This window comes from Sparus aurata, chromosome 14 (genome assembly GCF_900880675.1).
Source record: "Sparus aurata chromosome 14, fSpaAur1.1, whole genome shotgun sequence".
NCBI lineage: Eukaryota > Metazoa > Chordata > Actinopteri > Spariformes > Sparidae > Sparus > Sparus aurata.
This window is the reverse complement of record NC_044200.1, coordinates 3,116,290-3,129,296: the sequence shown is the minus strand read 5'-3', so window position 1 is coordinate 3,129,296 and position 13,007 is coordinate 3,116,290. Positions and strand designations below refer to the sequence as shown.

General features: G+C 42.6%; 1 protein-coding gene across 3 annotated transcripts in view; it reads right to left on the bottom strand.

Moving 5' to 3' along the window:
- The window catches only part of large1 (LARGE xylosyl- and glucuronyltransferase 1), a 140,490-nt gene that overhangs the window by 99,929 nt on the left and 27,554 nt on the right, over nt 1-13,007 (bottom strand). Inside the window, exon 1 of one of the 3 annotated variants that reach the window (XM_030440152.1) lies at nt 4,105-4,164. The exons of 1 other annotated variant lie outside the window; for it this stretch is intronic. In XM_030440152.1, the coding sequence (XP_030296012.1) occupies nt 4,105-4,149 (45 nt within the window). In that variant the 5' untranslated portion in view covers nt 4,150-4,164. Of the gene's footprint in view, nt 1-2,057; nt 2,112-4,104; nt 4,165-13,007 lie in introns of those variants that run through there. One more of the 3 variants, XM_030440153.1, reaches the window with a different exon arrangement.

Here is a 13,007-nt window from a genome sequence, read left to right as displayed (position 1 = left end):
TTTGACAGTATTCTTGTTTATTTGTGTGACTTTGTTTGTGTTTTTCATTGTTGTGTTAACTGTACCTAACTTAATTTTCTGTCTCTTTGTTAAAAATGATTAATAATTATCAATATTGGCTGATATGAAACTTCAGTATCTTGGTAGATATTGTGGTACAGCCCTGAAAGTGGGGGCCATCCTGAGTCATTTCCTGTTGCAGGTAGTTTAATTCAACAAAATACTGACACTTTATGGCACATTTCTGTATAAAAGCACCACACATACCTCGTATAACACACAAATATTAATGGTTGACTGGCCTATTTTCACTTTTAAATATGTATCAATTTAATGTTTATTTGTATCGGGATGACTATGTAGGATAAACTGATGCCACACATCACAGCATTTACAGCCTTACCTAATTTGCAATGCCCACCACTTCTGTACAAGCATGTTGATTCACCGGATAGAGAAAGCGATTTGATCACATGAAAGTAGAGTGCTGCAGCAGTTGCTTTGTGAGTCGCCTGCTTGTACGATGTATCCAGCCTGTAACGCATCTGAATTATCAACCTGTTTGTCTTAGGGTTATAGCACATGGTTTACATGTTGTGGTTAACTTCCTCCTCTAGTACCAATGCAAATTTCACATCTACACCTTTTCATTTTTTAGCTGAGATTGAATGAAAATGGTAAACATTTTGAAACGATGAAAATAAATAATAAAAAACTATATGGGATATTTGTTTTAAAGAAAAGCTATCTGGTGCTTTGATCCATCATTATATAGACCAAATATAGTATAATATAAATATATATTGATATTAGATATGACCAATCAAATATCAAAATCTCCATGGAGACAACTTCTCTATCTCATTGAATAACTCATACAGAATTTAAATTATGTAAGACATTTAGAGGATGACAACTACAAGCATAAAGCAGTTTTTTGTTTTTTTTTAATCTGCAAACTAAGTTTACGGAGGTTCATGTTAATAAATGTTGCATACATCTAGCAGTCACTTACTAAATTGACTTTGATGACCTAAACTAATTTGTCAATTCCTAGTGGAATGCAGGGCAGAGAGTATAGAAGCCCCATTATATGACATTAGTCACAATCCTCTTTCCGTTACAACCACATTTGCCCAATTACCCGGTTGACCTCTGTCGATTCTTAATCTTCACCACAGACTACCCAGGGATGAAACGTAATATCTCTGGCTGGCACTGTGGAGGCTGGAAAATACACAAGCCAGGATGCCAATTATCATAGTGTCAACCAGTAAAATGAAGCAGAGTGAGCGGATTTCAAAAATGGAAAAGTATTTCCAGCTCTCTTCCCAGCACTTACTGAATCTCCACATTTTTTATATTATGGCCAGGACGATGTGAAGCACGCAGAGTGTAATGGGGTTAAATTAGGCTAAAGAAGATTAAACAAGACTCTCCAGTATGACAACCACTGCTTTGATAGGCTGACTACGACTCATTTCAGAGGCTCTTTAGCCCTTGACCCCTGTGCGATATAAGCTCTCTGCTGGATACTGTGATTTACATTGCAAATGTAACACTGAAGACATTAGCACATTCAAATGAGGTGTCAGACCACAGAGTAAGCAGATAGAGTCATTCAAGGATACATTAGGTAGCAAAGACGGGGTTGCAGGAGCTCAGCCTGATGAGCCACAGCAAACTGAGGGAGATTTTGGCCTTTGTTATCAGCTATCGATTTCATTGCTAAAATTTATAACAGAGTCCAGCATAACAGCAACATAAAGAGAACAGCCCATCCTCATCAGAAAAATGTGAAAAGCTTCTTTCTGTCACGCAGGGTTAAAGGGAAGGTGGATCCAAATGCAGTCACTCAGACAGGAGGCAAGATAGGGAGAAACAAAAGCAAGCTTTAACAAAAGCCGAAATCCACCAAAAAAAAGTACAAAAAAAAAAACAAAAACCAAGAAGCATGAAGCATGAATTACCAAGGTCCAGAAAACAAAGTGCAAACAAAAGGCAAAGTTCAAATCAAAGATGCAAAAATGCAAGAATCAAAATCCAAAAACACATACCAAGGGAAGACTGGGAGGACATGACAGGAGCAGGAGCATGAGCTTGAACAGACGTAGACGCAGACAGAATACAATGACTGGACAAGGAGTGAAGGGAAGACACAGACTAAATACACAGACACTGATGAACAGACGAGGAACAGGTGAGGAGAGGGAGGAGGGAGGAGGCCAGGTGTGGTAACGAGGGGGAGGAGCACATGAGAAAACATGAAGGGAACAATACAACAGACAGAGGGAGACAGATGGGAGAACATAGGAGAAACTTAAAGGACACAGAGGGGCATGAAAAATCAAAACAAAGACACAACAAGACATGATACAAAGACATAAATCCGTAATCAGATCATAACAAAGACCAGACTCTAGAGTCATGACAGTATCCCCCCCCCCCCTCCCCCAAGGGGCAGCTTCCAGATGCCCCAAAGACCACCATATCAAACCGAGAGTCAAAATGAAGCCGGGAGGGTGGAGGGGGGTCAGGAGGATGGCCAGAGTCCAACCAATGATGATAGGGTGGAGGTGAAGGCTGAGACACTTGGGAGGTAGACGGCGGGGGCGAAGGCTGAGACACTCGGGAGGCTGACGGCGCCCTGGAGGTCTGTGGCGAAGACAGAGGCGCCCTGGAGGTCTGTGGCGAAGGCGAGGGCGCCCTGGAGGTCTGTGGCGAAGGCGAGGGCGCCCTGGAGGTCTGTGGCGAAGGCGAGGGCGCCCTGGAGGTCTGTGGCGAAGGCGCCCTGGAGGTCTGTGGCGAAGGCGAGGGCGCCCTGGAGGTCTGTGGCGAAGACAAAGGCGAGGGCGCTCTGAAGACCGGCGATGAGGGCGAAGGCACTCTGGAGGCCGGTGACGAAGACAAAGATGCTCTGGAGGCCAGAAGAGGCGGCATGGGCTGGGACCCACTGGAGGCCGGCGGCAAAGGTGTGGGCTGGGACCCACTGGAGGCCGGCGGCGAAGATGAAGGCTGAAACCCTCTTGAGGCCGGACCGCTGGCTGGGAAACCCTCCTGGGTCTTGGCCGGACCACCGACGGAGGTCCGCCAGGAGCTGGTGGCCTCGGAGCCGATGAAGGGTCGCTGGCAGCAAACGACCTCGGCCAGGCCTCCGACCGAGGAGCAGGCACTGGACTTGGCACGGGACTTGGCACGGGACTTGGCACGGGACTCGGCCGGGCCTCCGACCGAGGAGCTGGCACTGGACTTGGCACTGGACTTGGCACGGGACTTGGCACGGGACTCGGCCGGGGCCTCCGACCGAGGAGCAAGGACTGGACTCGGCCGGGCCTCCAACCGAGGGGCTTGGACATGACTTGGTACAGGAGTAGGCACCATCTGGACCGCCGACTGAGGACCACTGGCAGGTGTCGACCGGGCCGCCGACGAAGCAGCAGGAACTGCTGTCAGCCATGCCGTTAAAGGGGATGACCCAGCTGGCATTGGCTGGGCAGCCGACATTGGAGCTGGGGATCGAGCTGAGGCATGGGCTCAGGGCTGAGCCTGACTTCAGGGAGCCAGGACGTGGACGGGCTCGTTGCCTTCTTGGTGGGGGCACTTTGTAAGCCAGCCGGGTTCCCCAGAAAGGAGACATTTCAGGAGTGGCAGGCACTGGGGTTGAGAGTGAGGCCTGGGCTGGTAGCCGGGCTGTGGCGTGGGTTTGGGCTGTGGCCTGGAAGAAAAGTTTGCTAGCAGCAATTTGACGAGCCCTGCTAGCAGGATTGGTCATGAAGTCCTGATACCAGCGAATAATTTCGAGGCCATTAACTGCTGGATCCATTTCAGGTCCAGTCATTTTGTCACTCAGGGTTAAAGGGAAGGTGGATCCAAATGCAGTCACTCAGACAGGAGGCAAGATAGGGAGAAACAAAAGCGAGCTTTAATAAACAAAAGCTGAAATCCACAAAAAAAACAGGAGTACAAAAAAAACCAAGAAGCATGAATTACCAAGGTCCAGGAAACAAAGTAACAAAGAAACAGCAAAACAAAGTGCAAACAAAAGGCAAAGTTCAAATCAAAGATGCAAAAATGCAAGAATCAAAATCCAAAAACAACACATACCAAGGGAAGACTGGGAGGACATGACAGGAGCAGGAGCAGGAGCATGAGCTTGAACAGACGTAGACACAGACAGAATACAATGACTGGACAAGGAGTGAAGGGAAGACACAGACTAAAATACACAGACGCTGATGAACAGACGAGGAACAGGTGAGGTGAGAGGAGGGAGGAGGCCAGGTGTGGTAACGAGGGGGAGGAGCACATGAGAAAACATGAAGGGAACAATACAACAGACAGAGGGAGACACAACAAGATATGGTACAAAGACATAAATCCATAATCAGATCATAACAAAGACCAGACTCTAGAGTCATGACACTTACAAGCCTGGTAATTCTTGTTCTTAACAAAAGAGAATGCCAGGTGAAGTGGTATAAAGAGTGACAAGTGTGCAAAGGGAGGAGGTCTGGGATGGATTGTTAGGTCAAACAAGCACAGGACTTTCACCTAGGAGGCTGCTGTCTTTATCCAGTGTGAAAGCCAAAGTCAGTGAGAACAATTAGATATTTCAACTTACTAAAGTTACATCATGTATGTTACATAAATGTAGGTACATTCATAATAGAACTCACATAAGTAACATATCTATTTTAACCCAAGCCATGATGTTCGCTGAAACCTTACCAAGAACTTTTAGTGGCTGAATTGAACCAAACTGCGAGCATGAAACAAAGGTCTGAATGCTTGTCGCTGTACACCGTCTTGTTGTTTTGGGAACGGTGATATACAATGTTTTAGGAGTCAATTGCAACCGACCAAATGAGATGGACATTATGGACCATGTTCATGTTTGCATGATTTTCCCTGATCTATAGTTTTTATGTGAAAGCAGCCTTTTCACTAGTATGAATTTTTAAAGTTAATCTCAAGATTTTTTGATAAACCATTTTATCAGAGGTAGGTCTGCATCTTATTAAGAAACAAGTAATATTTTTTCAGATTAGTGTTATAAATCCAGAACGCTATTCAAATTAGACTAATCAAATACATGTTTCTTTGTTGAAAGGGGCTGTTTGAACATCAGTGTGTTTTCTGACATTGTGTGTTAATTTGTCATTATAATAAGTACAAATTCAAGCAATGAGTGCAAAAAAGCAATCATTTTGTCCAGTTTTTGAAATATTTTATATTTAAAGACATCTAAGGACTGCTATCTTGTCATGAATTAACTACTCGTTTAGTTATTTATATCCACCAGTAATCAAATTAATACATGTGATTGGGTACACCTGCTGACTTGAGTATGATTAGTGTCATGACATGACACTACATAATGTCTTGGATTGTCATTGGAAGATATGCACCGTATATTTGTAAAAGTGTATTTTTAGCTAGGAAACCTATGCAAATAGCACCCTGCTAGTAAGACAGATGTGAGCATAAGTGGAATACACCTTAATCTATTACAAGGCATTAGAAGTGAGAAGCCACCACAGTAATGTTTTTTTGTTCACTTTTGTCTTCCTCCAGCCACTCCCCCAGCAAATAACTCACCCATTTCCTCAGCGACTGCATGTTTTTTCAAAGGCAAATACTCAACAAACTCTGTAACAACTAAATGAGGCATCAACTTGAGGCCTATATTACTCAGTCTATTCCTAACTTGCGCAATAAAAGCCCCAATCCTCCCTAAAACTCACAACCATTTATAATGTGAGAGGGAGATGAGCTATGAATCACATTCAATATTTTCTAATCTTGTCCACTACAAAAAGAAATGTGATATGCAGAGCCTGGCTTCAAATTTATAGTCATTGCTAGAGATGTCAATGGTAAGCTTCCCTCATGGCTCAACAGTAAGTTAAGAGAAAATGGAATTTTATTTCCACAGCTCAATACTAAATTGCTGTGTGTTGACACTAAAAGTGACGAGTGATAATTACGAGAGCCGTTGTTTATTGGTTGAAAAAGGCAATGGGGAAACGTGCTGAGAGAATCTGATTGAATGGTTCTCTGTCAATGCCCTGCAGTGAGGCCCGGAAACGCTCAAAGACGCTATATTTACACAGGACGCAAATATGAAAGGATTGACAGGCTTGCCATGAAAAAAGATTCTGCAGATTAAATAAAAACATCTCCAAGAGAGACTTAATGGAGCAAGGTTCCTCACATGAACACGGTTAAAAAATCTATTCAATACAATTCTGGGTTAATTCAAAATTACTGTGTAATTACTTGTTACTCCCACTTGTTAGCTGTGCTTCAATAATCCACGGACCATTGTCACAACTGGCACATTAATGTATACATATTTATTGGGACACATGCCGACTAAGCGTGTTAAATGCGCCATTCATCCAAATTACAAATTACAAAATATATTGGCTAGGTGCAGTTTTGGTGGTTATATGGTCACATTTAGTCCATCGAATCCTTTAATCTGTTTAGCCTGAAATAAACAAGGCATGATTGGTTAACTCTTCGTATTCATCTCTCTATAAATGCAAGGAATCTCTGTCTGTCTGTGTGTGTGTGTGTGTGTGTGTGTGTGTGTGTGTGTGTATGTGTCTGTGAGTCAAATATCTCTGCGGATCAGGATCACACTGACCTGAGACTTTCCAAATGGCTGCTGCGTGGTTCAGTGGTGTGCAACTAAGCATTTGCTTGGACTGCAATGATACCGTGAATAAATTATTTCATAAATGCTTTACAAATTCCGCAAGCATTGTCCACCGGAGCCACCACAGTCACGTGCGCACCAGAGCCAATCACTGCACACCGTGGCCACGTGCGCACCAGAGCCAATCACTGCAGAGCTCAAGCCCATGACATACCTGAAGAAACAAGCGGATTTATACCTGCAGCGGCGCGAGCTGGACCGGGATTTTGCTGGCAGTTCGGTCCCGTTCTGTTCTGTTCTGTTCTGTGCATCTAAACTGACTGCTGTGGATTAATGAGATTAAACGAGTCCGGAACGAGTCTGTTCGGGTCTGAGGAGATCCAGAGACACGCGGACAACAAAGTGGAATCGGAATCTGTGGATGTTCGTGTGTAGCTAGCGGCTAGCTGCTATCCGCTAGCTACACGGCCCACCTCCCGAGGCGACGGACCGGACGCATCGGCACGTCCAAAACCGGACTTAGGGTAAATAATGTCCGCCACGCTTTTTCGCGAACATTGCCATCACGTTTGCTTTGTGTCTGGTGCAGGAAGAAACGGTAAAAACGGGATTTTGTCACGAAAGTGTCCAAGCAGCAAGTCCGGTTGTTGAGGAACAGGAAGTTGTGGGAGGGACGTAGGCGGATGAATGACAGGCAACGACGGTCGGTGTGTATACAGCAAAATTGAGAGTTGAGAGATTTGTGACATTTAGCGTGTTTGGAGTGTATAGTTAGTGTGTTATGTAGTGTTTGGTGTAGTGTGTTTAGTGTGTAGTGGAGTCAGTTTTTTGTTTAATGAGTCAGAACAATGAGGAGAAGCTGAATGTGGAGCAGGCAGTGCAGCTCTTCATTCAGCTGGAAGGAGCACAGGCAGACCTGAGCATTGCCTGCATTTAAATGTAAATAGTTACATATAACTTCGTAAATGTTTAAAATGTATGCACAAATTTAGCAAACAACAATTTATATTTGCATTATATGTAAAAAAAAAAAAAAAAAAAAATGGTTTGTTAAACATATTTGTGGTTTTCACAGTAAAAAAATCTAACTTTTTCTATTCGGATTTTATGGTTTTTTTTTGCGATTTTAGGTCCATTGTGTTAATACAGTATGTCAAAATCAAAAAACAACTGTACAGTCACACATGTGAGGTTGTGCTGAAAATAATGACACCAAGTAAATAGTTTTTAAGGTGAAAAATAATGGCAAAATCAAAAATAGTCAAAAACGGCCTATTATACCCTGGAATATCGGATTTCACAACAAACCTAAATATCCCTGACGTCCGACCTTCAAACACAACCTCATTTGGCCATCCATGAAAAAGCTACTTAACCTCCCTCTTTTTTATAGTAATACACTTTTCTTACGGGCACTGCACTAGTACAGATAATTTTGGTTTTATTTAACTAAGTTTTTGAGATCTCTATAACTTAAGGCTTCCTGCTAGGAAGGACTGAACCAGGTTGTGTGGAAGGTTAACAAAGCATCAGACACTGACATGACTGCCTGCCCTCAAGTTCTCTTCTCCTGGATTCTTCAGAGTTGCCAGGTGCATGTCCAGCAGGCCTAAAGAACTTCTCCTCACTGCAGCAACACAAAGTCCTACTAGTATCCCAGATCAGTTAGCACCAGCAGCTGCGACGCAAAGCTTGCCAGCTAACTCTACAATCTGAGGAATGTGAAGTAAGCTAGCACCAAGCAACTATCCTGCTGTCTTTCATCAGACTTTGTACAGCAAGAACAGCATTGTTCAACGTTAGAATCCCAACCTTCTCCTGCAACCACAAACAACTTTTCTTTAAAGACCGGTACTGTTGAACGGGGCTGAGATAGCATAGCATAGCATGGCTAAGCACAGGACTTTAACCCTTGTATGGTGTTCGGGTCTGTGGGACCCGTTTTCAATTTTTAGTAAAAGAAAAATGATACGATTCATTATTTTTTCAAACTCAAACTCATCGGCCTTGGCTCATTTTCTGTGAAGAACATATATCAGAACACATTTTCTATGACCACACACTGTACACCCCCCCTACACATTTATATTACATACAGGGTGTTCGGGTCCACTGGACCCGCGGTTAATAAAAGTGGGAGAATTGTAGGTTCTATGTACCTTCACTCTGTTCTGTCTGGGTCTGCTGTTAGAGAGAGAGAGAGAGAGAGAGAGAGAGAGAGAGAGAGAGAGAGAGAGTGAGAGAGTGAGAGTGTGTGTGTGTGTGTGTATGTGTGCGCATGTGTGTGAGTTTTGTGTTTCTGCCCCTGTCATTCCCGCACATGGTTTCAAAATTCAAGTACCAACAACGTCTGAGCTCACATTTCCGCACATTTTACCCTCTCTCTTTCGGGAACCAATCTTCATATTCTCATACTCTATCCCAGCTGCAAATTGGGGGTGGGACACAATAAATATAGCTTTGCCAGTGTGGTTCCTTAGCACAACTGATCAAGATGGCCAAACGATTCTCTGCTCAGAGGACCTTACAATTGATTTAGGAAGAGAGAGAAGCTTTTGATGATGGTTTCAGAATGTGAGGATCACCTTTCTGACTATGACTTTGAAGAAAAGGATGAAATTGAGCATCAGCTAATTACAAAATGAAGACGAGCCCCAGGACCAGCCCGTCAAAGAAAGGCAAGAATGTGGTACTTATGAGTACACTGTACAGGGATGGGAGAATCTGTGGCCAGGAGCATCAAAGCCAGAGATCATCACGGATAATGATGTTACCAAAGGAGTCCTGGACAACACGGACAAGCTGGTGACTGCCTACAGCTGCAAAAGGAGAACCCAACACTGGCCAATGGTGATATTCTTTGACATATTGGAAATCTCTGCGTATAACGCCTTATTCATCTGGATGGCACTGAACCCAGAGTGGAACAGAGGGAAGCTCCAGAGGAGAAGCCTCTTCTCGAGGAACTGGGAAAGGTACTGGTGAGACCTCAAATCAAGAGAAGACAACATGTTCCAAGAACCCCAGCCTCTGCAGCCATCCTGAGGAGGATTCAGGAGGAGAATGCTGGCGCCCCATCCACCCGACCCATAGAACCACCATCACCATCAGCTTGTGCAGTGTAAACTGACCTGAACGGGTTAAATTACTAATGAAGTTCAAATATATTAAAATCAATAGTTATGTAAAACTTTGCTTCATTTATAAATTTGTTGAATTTCTTCCATTCAAATCTTGATTATAACAGATTTTCTTTTTTTTTATTACATTTTACAAAAAACACACCAAAAACGAGTAGGACTTTAATTCATAAAAGTGCTTTAACAAAGGTAAAGGGCAAATATTAACCATATATGCTGTATATATTGCTTGTAATTAAGATGAAGTAAACATCTGTTGAGTATTTTAACACAAAATTGTTTGATTGTGTTGAATTAAAGGCCAAAAAATGCAGCAGGTCCACCAGACCCACGAACACTGGCTGAGAAACCAAAATACGAACACCACACAAGGGTTAAACTCTGGTTGATGTAATGCACATGTGTTCAATTTATGTGTCTGTCCACTATTTGAGTGTTATTGTGATCTCAGGTCAGGTTGTTGGTAGTTTGCTTTGCTACACAGCTAATTTGATGTTAGTTGAATGATGCGTCACACAGACTGAAGGTCTTTGCATCTTTCTTCTCTAAACTGGTATCATGTCGGGCGCACACACAGACACACACACACACACACACACCTGTATATAGTACATGTTAGTTAGATTGTGTGTTTTAATTTTGTGTTAAATAAGTCTGTTGAGCCTTCATGATATCTATTTAATATTGTACACGAGTGAATGTTGCCATCCTCTACTCTGTCAAAACGTCTGAATCCCTTCAGCCATTACAGCTATTATGATGATATTTGATGTAGTTATTAAGTTGATTATTAAACAGGGTTTCAAACAGTTTAGCACCTTTTTATGAGACTGATTAGGTGAATTGGCTAATTTCCCTTCTTTAAGGGTGGTGCTCCCGAGGTGATCTAACTTAAATTGGATCTTATTATTTATCATAATTAATAATTATCCCTAATCATTAACTAACATTGATAGCCAAATTTAACCCAACACTCTCTATTAATGTTGCACAATACACTACAAACCTCACTTTACTGATGTCACTGATGCTCTGTAGATGTATCATTGATGTTCTGAAGTGTTTTATTCACCCGCCTTCCTGTCCACAAATAATTTAGCCTTCTTAAGTTTCCTTAGAAAGTATAGCCTTTTCTATGCTTTATTTTTTCCAGGGTGGTGATGACGATAAACAGATACAGACAGGTTATCTGTAATGTTGATTCCCAGAAACCTATAACTGTTCACCTGCTCCACCTCAGCTCAACTGATGTAGACAGCTGTCATTACCCATTACCTACTGTGGGTTTACTTGTCTATGTTAAAAAAAAGAACAAGTATTCTAAACCTACAGAGTGAGATGTGAATATGTTTGTTAGAAGCCACTCCAAAACACTACATATTTACTATAGTCTGCTCTGTCAGGAACATTATCTTCTCACAGAAAGCAAAGTACATTTGACTGGCTTGCCTTGCCTTGTCCTCTGGGGAAGTTTACACACCAAGTATGACTGAGTTACGTATTACAGCCACGCATTCAAAAGCACAAAGATGAGCGGCTTCTGTTCTGAAGAGGGCAGCATTAATGAGACTCTCTCAACATAAAAAGAAGAAGACACAGAATAATGGACTAAGGTCACATTATCCTGACAGAAGTGCAGAGTTTAGTCTACAGTACACTCTGCACTTCTGTCAGGATAATGTGACCTTATTCCATTATTGGGAGAAAAATATATTGATTGTGCAAGGGGAGTTGCCTTCATTTCATTGTGTTACCTTAGCTGTACACTCATTTGTATTCTGGTATAGTAAGGAAGGATGTGTGAGCTGCCATGCAAAAGGAGGCTCTACAATATGTATGTCATTGGAGCTTTAGAGGCACATAAAGCCATTTAGAGGTGAAAATTCACACAAATCCTTAGCAGCAAGGTGTAGAGCACATTGGGCAAGAGCTCATGTAAATCAGCTTACTGTGCTCAACAGATCCACCCGGGAGCTGCTCCTGATGTACTAATATGATTCCACATTGCCTTAAACCCAATACAAAAGACACCTTGAGTCATGCTGATTAGTGGGATCATTTAAGAGGAAGCCACATCTGGAATCCCAGCTCAAGCCAACATCCAACCCTAACCCAACATGGCATGGTTTACCACTGTAACTGTGGTACTTTTCAAAAAATCATCAGGAATGAAAGGATCATTCAGGACCGTTGATTCCTTGGTCACACTACTTACTATTAACGTTGTCAGATCACTGTCCTGTTCACATTACACAACCTTCTGTCTTGTAATCTGGAGTGTTGCACTCGTGGTTTGTACACTACTGATGACTGATCACTAACACACGAGATCTCACACGTGAGCTGTGACACAAAGCAGTCGAGGCTGTTTGTACACCAATCTGCAGCAAAAAAAAAGGAAGAAAAAGTGAGAGTAGGTGGATTAGGAGGCAAGGAAAGCAAAAGTTATGCTTTTTGCACCGAAAAAGTGTAATTGCCTTCTCATATTGTGGTTTAGCAAGGATTACAAGGCTACAAATACTGAACAGCTTGTGTATATATTGTAATAGAAACTGTAGGCTAATATTGTGAACAAAAGCTTCTGTAGATGACAGCAGAGGAGAGAGGAGGTTCACTGAGTGTGAAGTCATGCGGAGCATTTGTTTCTCACCACACAAGTGGTGCACCACACAGCGCTCTCCAGTGTAGCACTAAGCACGGCACAGCATTCAAAAACCACATACTCCAGCAAGAGAGCCTCGCTTTGGCTTGACGGCAGTTATCAAGAGTCTAAAATGTCATCAACGAAGCGGACATCTCTGGGCCAGTTTAATCAAAAAGAACAAGGTATGCTGTAACTGTAGACACACCAACTACAGTTTTCTTGGCTGATTCCAATTTCCATTTTTCATTAATCTGACCTGTAAATGAAGGTAAGGTCGATGAACAATTCCATCTACCATTGCCGATGGCTGTCTAATAACCCCTGACCATCGTTACATAGTTATTTAGAAGGCTCTCCACCGGAGAGCACAATTAAGTGGCGTGTCCCCTTGTTTTTGTGTCAAAAGGAACATATCATGTTTATCTCAGTCAAGCAGTTTATATTCACCCTTTTCTTAGATTAGCTTTCTTAGCTAGTCTACTTTATTCAGTGGCCTCTTAATAAAATGGTCTAAGAAATTCTAAGTTCCCCATGTAAAGAAATTTGGTATAATGATATC